Here is a 13,652-nt window from a genome sequence, read left to right on the forward strand (position 1 = left end):
TGACCAACCTGGGTTAGATCCCCAGGATTCCACATGGTCCCCCAAGCCTGCCAGGAGTAACTTCTGAACGCAGAGCCAGGAATAAACCCAGAGCGCTGCTGGGTATATCCCCCAAAACAAAAAAATAATTAAGTAAATTAATCAAATTATTTATTAATTAAATAAAGACTAGTCAAAATGAAGAATTAGAACTGACAAGCTGGGTAAAAATGATCTAATATGACGACAGCAGTATAAATGTAAACAATAACTCTTTCACAGCCATAGTTGTCCAAACCTATAGGAATAAATAAAAATTAAAACCAAAGATTACCTTGTTGGGAATTTTAGGAATGAGAATTTTTACACAATCAAAATATTTACAACTAACATATTTTAACAGATATGTATATGTGTTAAATTCACATCTGCTTAGTTATCATTAGGCAAGATAAAACTGCTTCTCCAAGTTATAACTAATTATTAATCTACACATTTGTTTTAAAACTTAAAAATAATCTCAATTTTAAGCCAGAATGTAGCATTTTTCAAAATTCAGATCCTGTATTAATTTTTTAATTTATTAAATGCACAAGTGAGAAACCTGTTACCATGGAAACAAGAATTTTTGTATATTCTAGCATATGTGATCTCTCAAAAAATATAATCTAATTTTCAAGCCAATGGTTTAGATATTTTCATCTTTATTAAAAGCAAAAGTAGACAAGATTATTCTGCTGGGATTCAGAGGACCTTATAATCACCAAATTGTTATGTATTTTTCATGAATATTTATTTACATACAATATGTAATTTCAAAACACATAAAATTTACTGTTTCATACAGGAAAAAAATCTCTGCTGTCTGTGATGCCCTATATATCATTTAGGAACAAGATATTTATTTGTATAGGACTAAAAAGCAATATTGAGTTCTGAATCTCATCTACTCTTACAGACCTGGAGAGATCCCAGAATATAATTTTCAAAATTAGCTGAACTTGAAAATAATGCCTCACAAGATTTTAACATAGACAGAAAAAATATATGTATATGTAATTATACATAACATCAATAATCAAATGAAATGGTGATCCACAGAACACCTGACTTGCCAAAAAAAATCAAATAATAAGTAGTAACAGAACTCTAATAATACAATTTTAAGTGCCAAGTACCTTCATGCTTGTCCTGAGAGGAGTCAACTATCAGTTGAGAGGGATTTGCAGAGTTCTAACACTGTTGCTGCTACCAACTTAGCTTTTCCAAGTCACTGAACTTCCCTGTGCCTTAGGATATTTCAATGATATAAATGCAAGTAAACGCACAAATGCTTCAGCAGAAAAATACTAAGTATTGCACCTAGATATGTAGGTATTATACTTATATGTAGGTATATAATATGTAGGTAAATAATTTCTTATCCCTACCACAAAATTTAAACTATTTCTCTGGTTTTAGTTTGAAGTTGAAAATAACTTGTACACAGGCTTATGCACAAAGTTTACCCTACCTTTCAATATAGCTGGCATCTAGACAAAATCTTTCTCTACAATTTTCAAAATACATAAATAAAAGTATGTGTTCAGAATTTTAGCATTTCCATAGCCTTGTGACTGAAAACTGTGCAGAAAATTTTAGAAATTCACAACAAAATGTTCCATATTACTCTCATACTACAGAAACACTATTCAAAATGCAAACAACACAGCCAGCTGTGAACCTTAAATATTCTGAGTGAAAAGATTATTAAAAAGTATAATGTTTTTCAAGATTGTAAAAGTATAATTACAAACAAAAAATCAGATAAATATTTCTTAAATGAAGATCATAACAGTCCTAAATAATGAAATAGGTGATGATCAATATTCTAATAATTTGGTCATTTGCAAAATGTCTTTTAACAACTGAGACAGAATCTATAAACTTTAAATAGAACATTTTTTAAAACATAAACCAACTCTTAAGAATAAAAATTTACTTTTACTTTTTGTAAAAGTATTTTTATTAACTAGTTCATAACGACCATTTTAAATTAACATTTTTATTTAGATCATTTTTCTTTTGGCAGCATACTTGATTAAAATAATTTAGTAATATAACATATTAAGATGTATTATTAACTTCCTTTTTCTTTTCTCAACATATTACCAGCAATATTAGCATAAGTTCCATATAATTATGGCAAGTAATCCATTAAATGCTTAGGTTAAAAAATAAAAAGTTATTTGAAACAAAACACTAGAGTAACTGATCAATATATAGCTACTGGAAAAAAAGGATGACCAGAGGTGAAATTGAATAATACTCTCAAAATGCAAATAATAAAATCTTTATACATGAAAACTATTATATTAACAAGAAACTGTAAAAATATTTTCAGATATAACTGGATATATATTGTTTAACAAAACAATGAATAAAATGAATAGATACCTGAAAAGATGACTATTACAATCATAACAATATATAACACCTTGAGATGATCGTAACAATTTAGAATACAGTGAGACACTGACATGAATACAAACACACTAGTTGAAATTCAATGAGGTTCTCAGTAAAGATGCAGTGATTTTTCTATTTGTGGAACAAAGAATCTCAACCAAAATCATATATGACTAAAATATTCTCAAGTGTTATTACATAGCTTGTAAAAAAGAAAATACACTTGTACAATGTAATTATTTATTCCCCCTACCTCCTTACAGCTTTTAAAGCTTGCTACAACTGAACAACAAACCAGAATGGAATATAAAATGTATAAGACTAATTTACTCATAATCCATTTTAGAGCCACAGAGAATCACTTATAAATTTAGTTTCTAAAACACATCCTTATATAAAACAGTGGGGGGAAAGTCCCTGCTATACATGTGAAGCACAGTTTAAGCTCAATACAACTGACCAATCAAAATTAGTGAATGCACTGCATCTCTCTGCAGTGGAGAGAAGCGACAAGGTAGGCTGTCATTCTGCAAAAGCTGCCCAAGAACAGGCTTTCCTCTGAAAAGCAGTGCAGTTCTTTTTCAGAAAGACTGGATCTAAATGTTGTCTCTGGAGACAAGAAGCCTTCAGTATGTTAAATTACTTTCATTATGTATTTTCAGATGCTTATTGATTCCACAGTAGGAAGAGTGAGAGACTGCAGCAGCCTCTAAGCAGCACTACATGTTCCATACATTAGCAGTACTGCTGAAACAATGGCACAGTACAGACACATATTTTCATTAAGGTCATTCTGGAAGAGATGTTTATGATCCTCCTTCCCCAGTCCTCTACAAACAAGTGAACAAAATGAATCAATCAAAACTGGAAATGCTTCAGCTACATCAAGAATTGATCAAATCTTTAGCGGAGGTAAGATGTTCCTTATTATACAGCTAGCTGCTTTGAACCAGTCTAACCAAAGTGAGATAAAATTACTTTGAAAAATTTCAGTCTAAATTTTAAGAGTTGTTTTTTTTCTTGATTTTACTTATGGATAAGCATGTATTTTAGACCCATTTCTTTCAATATATAATATATATTAAATGTAATTTTTATGATGTTTAAAATCAAAATATGCTGTTGATTTACTATAAAGAAATCAATTTTAAATCACTTCAGACATACAAAATATTCTTAATTTCACCAGTACAATTTTATTCAAATGTTAAAATTGCTTCTATTTTTTAAAAGAATGAAATTTGTTGTTTAACTAATATTTATTACTCAGATTTAGGTTGAGTTTGCTTCGGAGCATGTTCACCAAAAATGATTTTATCTGCAGTTACATTTTGTATTACTTTTTACATTTCAACTACATGAACAATCCAGGATCAGAAAATTGTACTAGCTTAGTGAGATGTCTTAATCAGTTAAAATTCAAACTGTGGATAATACTTAAGCTAATTAAAGTATTTTACAGTATGATATAATAAATATCACAAAGGAAAAGGGAAATGACATTATGCTGGCATGTGCTAATTGCACATACCTCTAAAAATACAGGATAGCATCTAAAATGAGAGCAGAAGTTAAGTTTTCAAATGCATTTTTTCTTTTCTGTTTATATTTGTAATTTTGCTATTAAGTAAAATGTACTGTCTTCGTTATGAAAAGGTAATATTTTTATTCCAATAAACGTTAAATTTATGTAAAAGCTGTGGTTCTAATCAAACAGATTGGCTATTTTGGTAGCAATAATTGCATGTATCATTAAAATAAACAAAAATAAAGTAACTTTCAATTAACTAGAAATGATCAGGAACCCTGTATCTTAACCCCTTTTTTTCTTTTTCAAGAAGGCCCACACCAGCTAATTCAATATTTACAACTGGCAATATGAAGAATTCAGCCGATCGAGTATCTCCCTAGCTGTATAAACCAAAAACTGCAGGATATTCTTGCAAAAAATGATGCTAAGACACTGAGGAGTTAAAAACCAAAGAACATTATTGCTGGAATATAACAGAGTAATCATCCCAAGAAGATAATATATAATAATCACAAAAAGAAAAAACAATGAAACTATAAAAGCCTGAAAACAAAATGGTGAGCATTTTTAAAGGGGGAGTTAATATTTAACAAACCAGAATTGTGGAGCTACTAATTGTTGAAGAAACAGGGAAATATGAATTGCCAAGAGGAGAATGGCACACATTACCAGCAAGCTAAACGAAGCTTTAGCAAGTCTTTTCTGCATTAACTATTCAGATATTTCTATCAATTGATATGACAAGAATTTTTCCATTTGAGTTTTATGACCAATTATGTATCTTCTTTTAATGAAAACAAAACAAATTAGAAAGGAATGAATGGTTTTGATCAAAAGAACATGGACTGGATATATAACATAAAGCAAGTTATATTATCAAGAAGTCAGTTTAAAATCATGAGGACTGCTATAAAAACAGATTTTTATTTGTAACAAAAGAATGTCTAAATATATTTTAGAAGCTAGAAACCTGTGTTTCCTTTTTTTGTTTTCACATGTACTGGAAATAAAATGGCACTGTCATATATTCCATCAAAGGGATACATAATCCTTATCACTTGAGGAAGTTTCTCTTGGCCGTGACTTTTTTAAGGCAAAACAAACACAAATATTTTATACTGGTCTTTAGAAATCCATCAGCCAACTAAATCTCATAATTCATGCAGTTGAAGTATTGGAGAGAAAATGAAAGAATTCCTACAAGACATGAAATAAAATACAGCTACTTCACTGCTGTCAGGTAAACATTTATGTCAAATCTGTCCATGAAAACATGTATCTATTTGTGAAAAACTGCTCCAGTGAGCGAAAAGGCCCCTAAGGCAACAACAAACAGGTAGGTCAGAGATGCATGCAGCCCAGAACACGGTTTTACATTAACAAAAAAAGGAGAAGCTTGCTTTAGAAGAGATGCATAGTTCTTAATTATATAAGTTGACGCTTCTGCTTTAATAATAAAGCAAACTGATGTTACAGATCTGATGTTTTATTAGACAACTCAGGAAATCTGGCACTTAAAATTTTTCATTTTCATGAGATGTCAATGCTAATTAGTTAAGATCTTTACTTATTTGAATCACTGTCTCTAGTAATACTTTATACCAGGCTCAAAAGAAATTAATGTTGTAATTTGTTTTTTAAATAATATTATCCTGAAAATTTACTAACAAGAACTACATTATAAACTTGTCAAAGATTACAGTAAGTTAAAGGTTAAAATGAATTCTAAAAATTACTAGCTTTTATGCTTTGTGTTTGTGATTTTAGAAACTGCTATATGTGAAATGTGAAATATAGTTGGTTGTATGATTTTATACTTTAAGTGAGTATACTGGTTTCCAACATTGTTGCCCCATATTCAACATTATTATTATTATCATCAATTATTCAAAGCCTTTATATATTAAAAATACATATTTGTATGAATTAGAAGTTTATTCTTATTGATATCTCTTTTATAAACACTGAGTGATATAAAAAAGTTCCATATAAAATATGTAACTTTTGAAAGATTTCTCAGAAAATGGACATCAGATATTATTTTCCCTAGAATTTTATTTTTAAGTTGAAATGCTGTTTTAAACAAATAAAATTGATTCATATTCTATCTAACCTACTTCTTAAATTGCTGTTAAATTTCAACTCTCTCCTATCAAGTACAAGAGGGTGTGGCCACAAAATAAATCATTCATAGGAATCATTACTGTTTTTTTACCGAGCTTTGTGGCTTTTTTCTTTAACAGGATGTCCTTATCAATTATTATAATGTAAGTCTGCAAAGTATAGAGTTCAGTGAGCACTTCACCGTGAAATATGAAATAAATCATTTGCTTTTTTTCTCTGTTAACTACTAATATTCCTAAACACTCTGGTGACCTCTGGCTTTAGGTTTAAATTGAGACTCTGAACAAGTAAATTTAAAAAACACCCCTCTAATCACTTTTTATTTTAAATAAATATCTCCCTTTTCATTTTAAATCTCATGGGAAAAATTGCACCTATACTAATCAAACTAGAATATATTAAAACAGTATTCATTTCTCACCTATTCATTCCTTAAAGGAAAATATTAAAACATTAGGTTAAAATTAGTTCTTATATGTTTATATAAAATAAATGTATATTTTATTATACAAAAATTTATTATATCACAGATAATAAAACTAACAAATCTAAATAAGGAAAACACTTTGAGTGTATTAAATAATTTTGTACTACAGTGAACAAGCGCGTTACTTCGTCAACAAGAAAACCCAAGTTGTTTTTATGTTAAAATAACAGTCCCAGTTTTCTTAATTCTCCACATTTCATGAATAGTTTGCAAGCTGAAAATTAAAATAAAAACAGTAAAAAGATTCTTTTTGAACAGATGCTTTATACACCATTAAAGTTCAAAATGTCAAACAGTTTATTCTATTTCATTTTCTAGGAGAAAAAAACGAATGCTCCAAAAGAATGTGTTTTTCTCCCATTCTGGAAATCAACATGCAGTCTGAATCTAACATCACAGTACGAGATGACATTGATGACATCGACACCAACATGTACCAACCACTATCATATTCATTAAGCTTTCAAGTATCTCTCACTGGATTTCTTATGTTAGAAATTGTATTGGGACTTGGCAGCAACCTCACCGTATTGGTACTTTACTGCATGAAATCCAACTTAATCAACTCTGTCAGTAACATTATTACAATGAATCTTCATGTACTGGATGTGATCATCTGTGTGGGATGTATTCCTCTAACTATAGTTATCCTTCTGCTTTCACTGGAGAGTAACACTGCTCTTATCTGCTGTTTCCATGAGGCTTGTGTGTCTTTTGCAAGTGTTTCAACAGCAATCAACGTTTTCGCTATCACTTTAGACAGATATGACATTTCTGTAAAACCTGCAAACCGAATTCTGACAATGGGCAGAGCTGTAATGCTAATGACATCCATTTGGATTTTTTCATTTTTCTCTTTCTTGATTCCCTTTATTGAGGTCAATTTTTTCAGCCTTCAAAGTGGAAATACGTGGGAAAACAAGACACTTTTGTGTGTCAGCACTGATGAATACTACACAGAACTGGGAATGTATTATCACCTGCTAGTACAGATTCCGATATTCTTTTTCACTGTCATAGTGATGTTAATCACATACACCAAAATACTGCAGGCTCTTAATATTCGGATAGGCACAAGATTTTCAACGGGGCCAAAGAAGAAAACAAGGAAGAAAAAGACAATTTCTCTAACCACACAGCATGACACCACGGACATGTCCCAAAGCAGTGGTGGGAGAAATGTTGTCTTTGGTGTAAGAACTTCAGTCTCTGTAATAATTGCTCTCCGGCGAGCTGTGAAACGACACCGAGAACGACGAGAAAGGCAAAAAAGAGTCTTCAGAATGTCTTTGCTGATTATTTCTACATTTCTTCTCTGCTGGACACCCATTTCTGTTTTAAATACCACCATTTTGTGTTTAGGACCAAGTGACCTTTTAGTAAAATTAAGATTGTGTTTTCTAGTCATGGCTTATGGGACAACTATATTTCACCCTCTGTTATATGCATTCACAAGACAAAAATTTCAAAAGGTCTTAAAAAGCAAAATGAAAAAGCGAGTTGTTTCCATAGTGGAAGCTGATCCCATGCCTAATAATGCTGTAATACACAACTCATGGATAGAACCTAAAAGAAACAAAAAAATTACCTTTGAAGACAGTGAAATAAGAGAAAAATGTTTAGTACCTCAGGTTGTCACAGACTAGAAATTTCACCAAATTCATATCCAGAAGTTTTAAAATTGTAAAATATAAAATTTACTGCCAAATACTGAAAATGAACATTTCAAGTACTGGTTATGTTGTAAATTTTCACTGTAAATGTTGATTAGATTAGTTCATATATATTTAACTTCTTCATAACCTAATGTATTTGTTGCATGGCAGTTTGTTAAAGTAATACCATGTGTATATTTTGTCAGAATTATGTCCATTCTAAGATATTCATGTAAGTCATATTTTCTAAAAAATAAATACATAGCCTTAAAACAGTGTATAACTTTAAAATGTAATTGGCACAAATATCTTTGCTTTATTTATAACATATATAAACTGTTCTGTTTCTAAGCCACAGCTATAGATATATTTAAATGATGACATCTGGAATATCATTTTAACATAAAAACTAAAAGAATGGGCTTCAAATAATCAAGCAATTAGGATTTCCTATATTATGTGTTCTAATGTAGACTACTTGATATAATCTTTGATACACAAAATAACTATATTCAAAACTTTATCCTTTTATTTTGAATGTAAAAAATTATAGAAATTATGAATATATTTAAAAGTCAAGAAGCAAAACTGAAATACAAACCCCTGTATATAACAGCAAGATAGGGAATCATAAATTCAAGTTTATTAAGCAAAAAAAATAGTGTTTTTTTACATCAAGAAAACTATGCCTATAATATACAAATAGATAACAGAGAGAAGGAAGAAAATTAAACTATCATTCTTCCTCACTTTGCTTGAGTTTAAGTCAAATACTCTAAATAGATATTTTAAAAGGCGTTCAATAAAATAAACTAATTTCCTAGCTTTATTCTAGTCAGACTTTTAGTATGACTATTATAATGAGTATAGGCAGAAAAAAATAAACTTAATATCGTAATAGAAAAACCTAACAAAATCAACTGCTTCTAATTTTAAACACAGAGCAATTTCAGAGTGATATAATTTACAGTATAGTTCCTAATTGTTTCATGATAATATAGATTTATTTATATTCTTAAAATCATTCAAAGCATTAGTAAGTCATCAATTTTTCTACTCTGTACCACTTAATCTAACTAAAAACATTTTGCTTTCAATTCTCAAACTTTGCTAAGTAACAATAAAGTTATTGATCCTAACTATTGATATAAGGCTAGAGGATCTTATATCAAACAAGTATTTATCTTTAACTATTATAATCTAATAATCTATCAATGAGTATTAATGTACCTACATAAGAAAGTCAGCAATAAGTTAAAGTAAGTAAATACCTTATCAGTGATTTAATGAAAAAAATTTCTATTTTTTTAACTATAGTCACCAAATCAAGTAGGCACTCATTTTTAAATAAAAATATTATATGTGAACAATTAAATAGTATGTTCCTTTTGTGTAAATGCTAACTTTTCAATCTACTATACTGAAAACCCAAATCCTTGGGGTGGGAGTTGTTAAATATTAAATCACTATTATCAGAAACAGCAAATTAAACAGTGACTTTTTTTATAAAAATTTCAACATAACTTAAAATTATGTTAAGGCATAGTTAATTTCTTCCATACTTTTATTCTTCTATGGATTAAGCAAAACAGTGGCATAAGCAAGGAAGAACTAATTTTTGTAACCCAATGAGAAATAAAGACTTTATAGAAAAATGTAAGAATAATATTCATTAATATACTTCACTGAGAATATTTACTGTCATTAAAATGTTAAATGACTTTATAATCCTAATTCTAGACATAAATTAAAATTTTAATATTTTCATATTCAACAAAAATGAGGCGATTTTTACATTAAGAAAAGTTTTCTTATTAAGATAAATTTGCTTTTTTATCTTCAAATGCATTCATTTCCAAAGAACTATTTAAAAACATTTTTCTAATAAATTTGTCTAAATTGCTTTCATATATTCTTGTTTACTTTAAGTCAATTAACAAAATAAGAAATGGCAAATATAAGCTTGCCCTCTAATTAATAAACCCTTAATAAACCCTAATAATTATTTCTACACATGATATTGTAACTGAAAAGAAACAAGCATTTGCCCCATGTGACTTCAGGTATACAAAAGTACACACACTGACTGCCAGATAATTCTAATGACTCTAATATGATGTGTGATCTATACATAAATCAAAATATTTAGTTCATCCCTTAAGTAACAAGTATATGTGTAATAACTAATAACCTCAGGTTAAATGAACGAGGAGCTAAGACATTTGATTAAATGTTCTACAAAATAAGATAACCTAACTATAATGTGCAAATTTTTCACTTTATTTTACATAACTTTATCTTATAAAACATAAATGCTAAATTTTCGTGTAAGAATGAAATTTTCAAAGCAAAAGCAATACAGGGAACAGTAAATTCAATATGAAATTCTTAAGAGCTGTATTTTTAAATCATAAGCTACAAATCAGAGGTTACTTCTTCAAAACTATAGAAATAATAACTACTAACTTAAAAACTATGCAAGGATGAACTCAAAAACTATTATTTTTTTCTGTTTTGCTTGCTAGTTTTAGATGGCTATTATTCTAAAGACTAATACTAGAACATATTATGAAAAGTGAATTGTTTGCAACTATGTCTTATTAATACCATTCACAATAATTTTGTGCCTCTCACCCATGACTAATCTATATTTAGGCATGTAGCTTATTTTTTTTTTTGGTAAAGTAAAACAGTTTATTTTTATTTGTTTAGGAAATGAGATGAAGGGTGGAAAATACATGAATAAAAAAAAAAGAAAGGAAATACATACTTTAAGTGTGGATGAGGTTGATTACAGAATAGAATGCATCATGATCTGGGGTGGAGTGACAGTATAGCAGGTAGGTTGCTTGCATTACTTGGACCTGGGTTTAATCTCTGGCATCTTACATGATCCCCAGAACATTGCAAAGAGTAATTCTGAGTACAGAACCAGGAATAACCCTTAGCATGGCCAAATGTGACCCAAACACAAAACAAACAAATAAATAAAAAACATACTATGTGTCATGATCTGATTTTTAAGCCCCAACATACAATTATAACAAGATTTTAACTCTTAGGAAATTAAAATTTAAAATCCTTTTTAAGTTCATATTTGAAGATGAAAACTTAAAGTAAAAAAAAAGTACATTCGGGCCCAGAGAGTAGCACAGTGGTGTTTGCCTTGCAAGCAGCCGATCCAGGACCAAAGGTAGTTGGTTCGAATCCCGGTGTCCCATATGGTCCCCCATGCCTGCCAGGAGCTATTTCTGAGCAGATAGCCAGGAGTAACCCCTGAGCACCACTGGGTGTGGCCCCAAAAAAACAAAACAAAAAAAAAAAGTACATATTTTTCCAAAATCAATAAAGTTTTGTTTTTTTACATTTTATAATTGTACATTTAAGAAAAGTTTTATAAGCCATTACTTTTGAATTTTTACAAAATGAAGGAATTACAGCAGACAGACTACATAATATGTAACAGAAACATACTCAAGAATGTAAATACTAGACTGGAGCTAGTATAGTTCAGTGGGTAGAATGTTTGTCTTGCACAAACACAGCCAACTCGGGTTAGATCCCCAGGATCCCATATGGTTTTCAGAGCCTGACAGGAGTGATTCCTGAGCACAGAGCCAGTAGCAATCCCTTAACACAATCAGGTATGACACCCCCCAAACCTTGAAATCTACAATCGAGGTATCAAACTATGAACACACCTATTTGTAGAAAGAAGACAATGTAGTAAATACTATTTAAAAAGAGTAAAGTTCTTAATAAATTTAAGAACAGAGAAGCTAGAAAGAGTTCAGCAGGTAGGGTGTCTGCCTTGTGCACAATCGACTTGGGTTCCATCCCAGCACTACAGAGAATCCGGAATCCCACCAAGACTGGTCCCTAAGTGCAGTCAAAAGTAAGCACTGAGCACTGCTGATTGTGGAACCAAAGCAAAAAAACAAAATAATTATGTTAGATACAAGTACAATACTTTTAAAAAGTATTCTTGAGAAAAGCTACTAAAGAATGTTCTAGAAACAGTTTGTAGCTCTCTTTCAAATGAAGTAACACAGTGATAGTAAACTGATCTGTAAAGTTAAATTAGGGTCAAAGTACAAAGGTCCTTAAAGATGCCAACAGAAGTATCTGAGCAGGAGAATTACACAATAAGAAATGAGCTACAAGAAATTAATGAAATAACAATAGGAAGAAAGAGTTGACCCAAAACAAAAATGGTAGGAAGCTAAAAAAACAAACAAACTAATAATTTGACACAATAGAATATAGAGGTGTTGCCATTACTTTGGTAGCTAATGAAAGGCTTAGCAAAAATTGTTGGCAAAAGCTCAGCAAATGAATGTATAAATATAAAAAGCCATATGAAGACAAAATCAACAAAAGTATGCCAACAAATTAGGAAAAAAACTGGTACAACACTGAAGACTTAAAAGTGATGACCATAGGGGCCGGGCGGTGGCGCTGGAGGTAAGGTGCCTGCCTTACCTGCGCTAGCCTAGGAGACGGACCGCGGTTCGATCCCCCGGCGTCCCATATGGTCCCCCAAGCCAGGAGCGACTTCTGAGCTCATAGCCAGGAGTAACCCCTGAGCGTTACCGGGTGTGGCCCAAAAACCAAAAAAAAAAAAAAAGTGATGACCATAAAGAAGACCATAAGAAACTAGATAGATAATACTCAATGATCTAAGAACTTTTAATATTATGATTTGTTAAATCAAGGATCATAGGTATAACAAGGCCAAAACAAAAATAATTTCTATCAAAATAGTATCCTCAAGTAAAATATCATTATTCAAAATGTTCTACTAAATGTTCACATGACTAAAAATTAATCATTTCAAGTTGCTATTCTTTGTTGTCTATTACATTTTTACATATTAATTTATCCATTTTTTCACTAAACATATTTTCTTCTTCCAGTAAATTTTAATCATAAATATGTAATGGCAAAGGGCCGAGGTATACTAAGCTAAATTTCAAACAATCATTTACTTCTTTCCTCGTAGTAATCAATACTTAATACCCATCCACTCATTCCATAATTTGTTTTATTTTTGGTATTGTGTAAAATAATTTTAATAAAAATAATCACAATGTTTCTCAAAATAATACTGATAAAAGGTGAAATTTTTAATTGTCTATTGCAATTAAATGGTTTATACTTCATTTCCATGTCATCTTATAAAAGAAAGGTTACTGAAATAAACTGAAACAGGTTCTTTTTCTAAATGAAGGAGGAAATATGCATTTCTTTTCTTCCTTTCTACTAAAAAGATGAAAAGCAAAATAGACTAAGAAAATTCTAGAACCTCTTCTCTTTGCCTCTCAGAGACAGACACTTGCTGTACTCCTTCTGAAAGTAAGCTCCCTATGGAACTTCAATGAATGCAAACAAAGCTAAACATGATCTGACTAATAAATATTAAGAGAGA

The 13,652-nt window shown here is 30.3% G+C and overlaps 2 protein-coding genes across 6 annotated transcripts in view; one reads left to right on the forward strand and one right to left on the reverse strand.

The window, feature by feature from the left end:
* Nucleotides 1-13,652, reverse strand: part of COG5 (component of oligomeric golgi complex 5) — a 262,931-nt gene that overhangs the window by 206,307 nt on the left and 42,972 nt on the right. The gene's annotated exons all lie outside the window — the stretch shown is intronic.
* On the forward strand, nt 2,942-8,520 carry GPR22 (G protein-coupled receptor 22). 5 transcript variants are annotated; one of them, XM_049783442.1, is made up of 3 exons: nt 2,942-3,339; nt 4,266-5,198; nt 6,888-8,520. In XM_049783442.1, the coding sequence occupies exon 3, from the start codon at nt 6,914-6,916 to the stop codon at nt 8,213-8,215; it is 1,302 nt and encodes a 433-aa protein (XP_049639399.1). In that variant the 5' UTR covers nt 2,942-3,339; nt 4,266-5,198; nt 6,888-6,913; the 3' UTR covers nt 8,216-8,520. The 5 variants fall into 5 exon arrangements, with proteins under 5 accessions (XP_049639399.1, XP_049639390.1, XP_049639382.1 ...); XM_049783433.1 differs by having other exon boundaries at nt 4,269-5,294; XM_049783425.1 differs by having other exon boundaries at nt 4,269-5,198.

Source organism: Suncus etruscus, chromosome 1 (genome assembly GCF_024139225.1).
Source record: "Suncus etruscus isolate mSunEtr1 chromosome 1, mSunEtr1.pri.cur, whole genome shotgun sequence".
Classification (NCBI taxonomy): Eukaryota; Metazoa; Chordata; class Mammalia; order Eulipotyphla; family Soricidae; genus Suncus; species Suncus etruscus.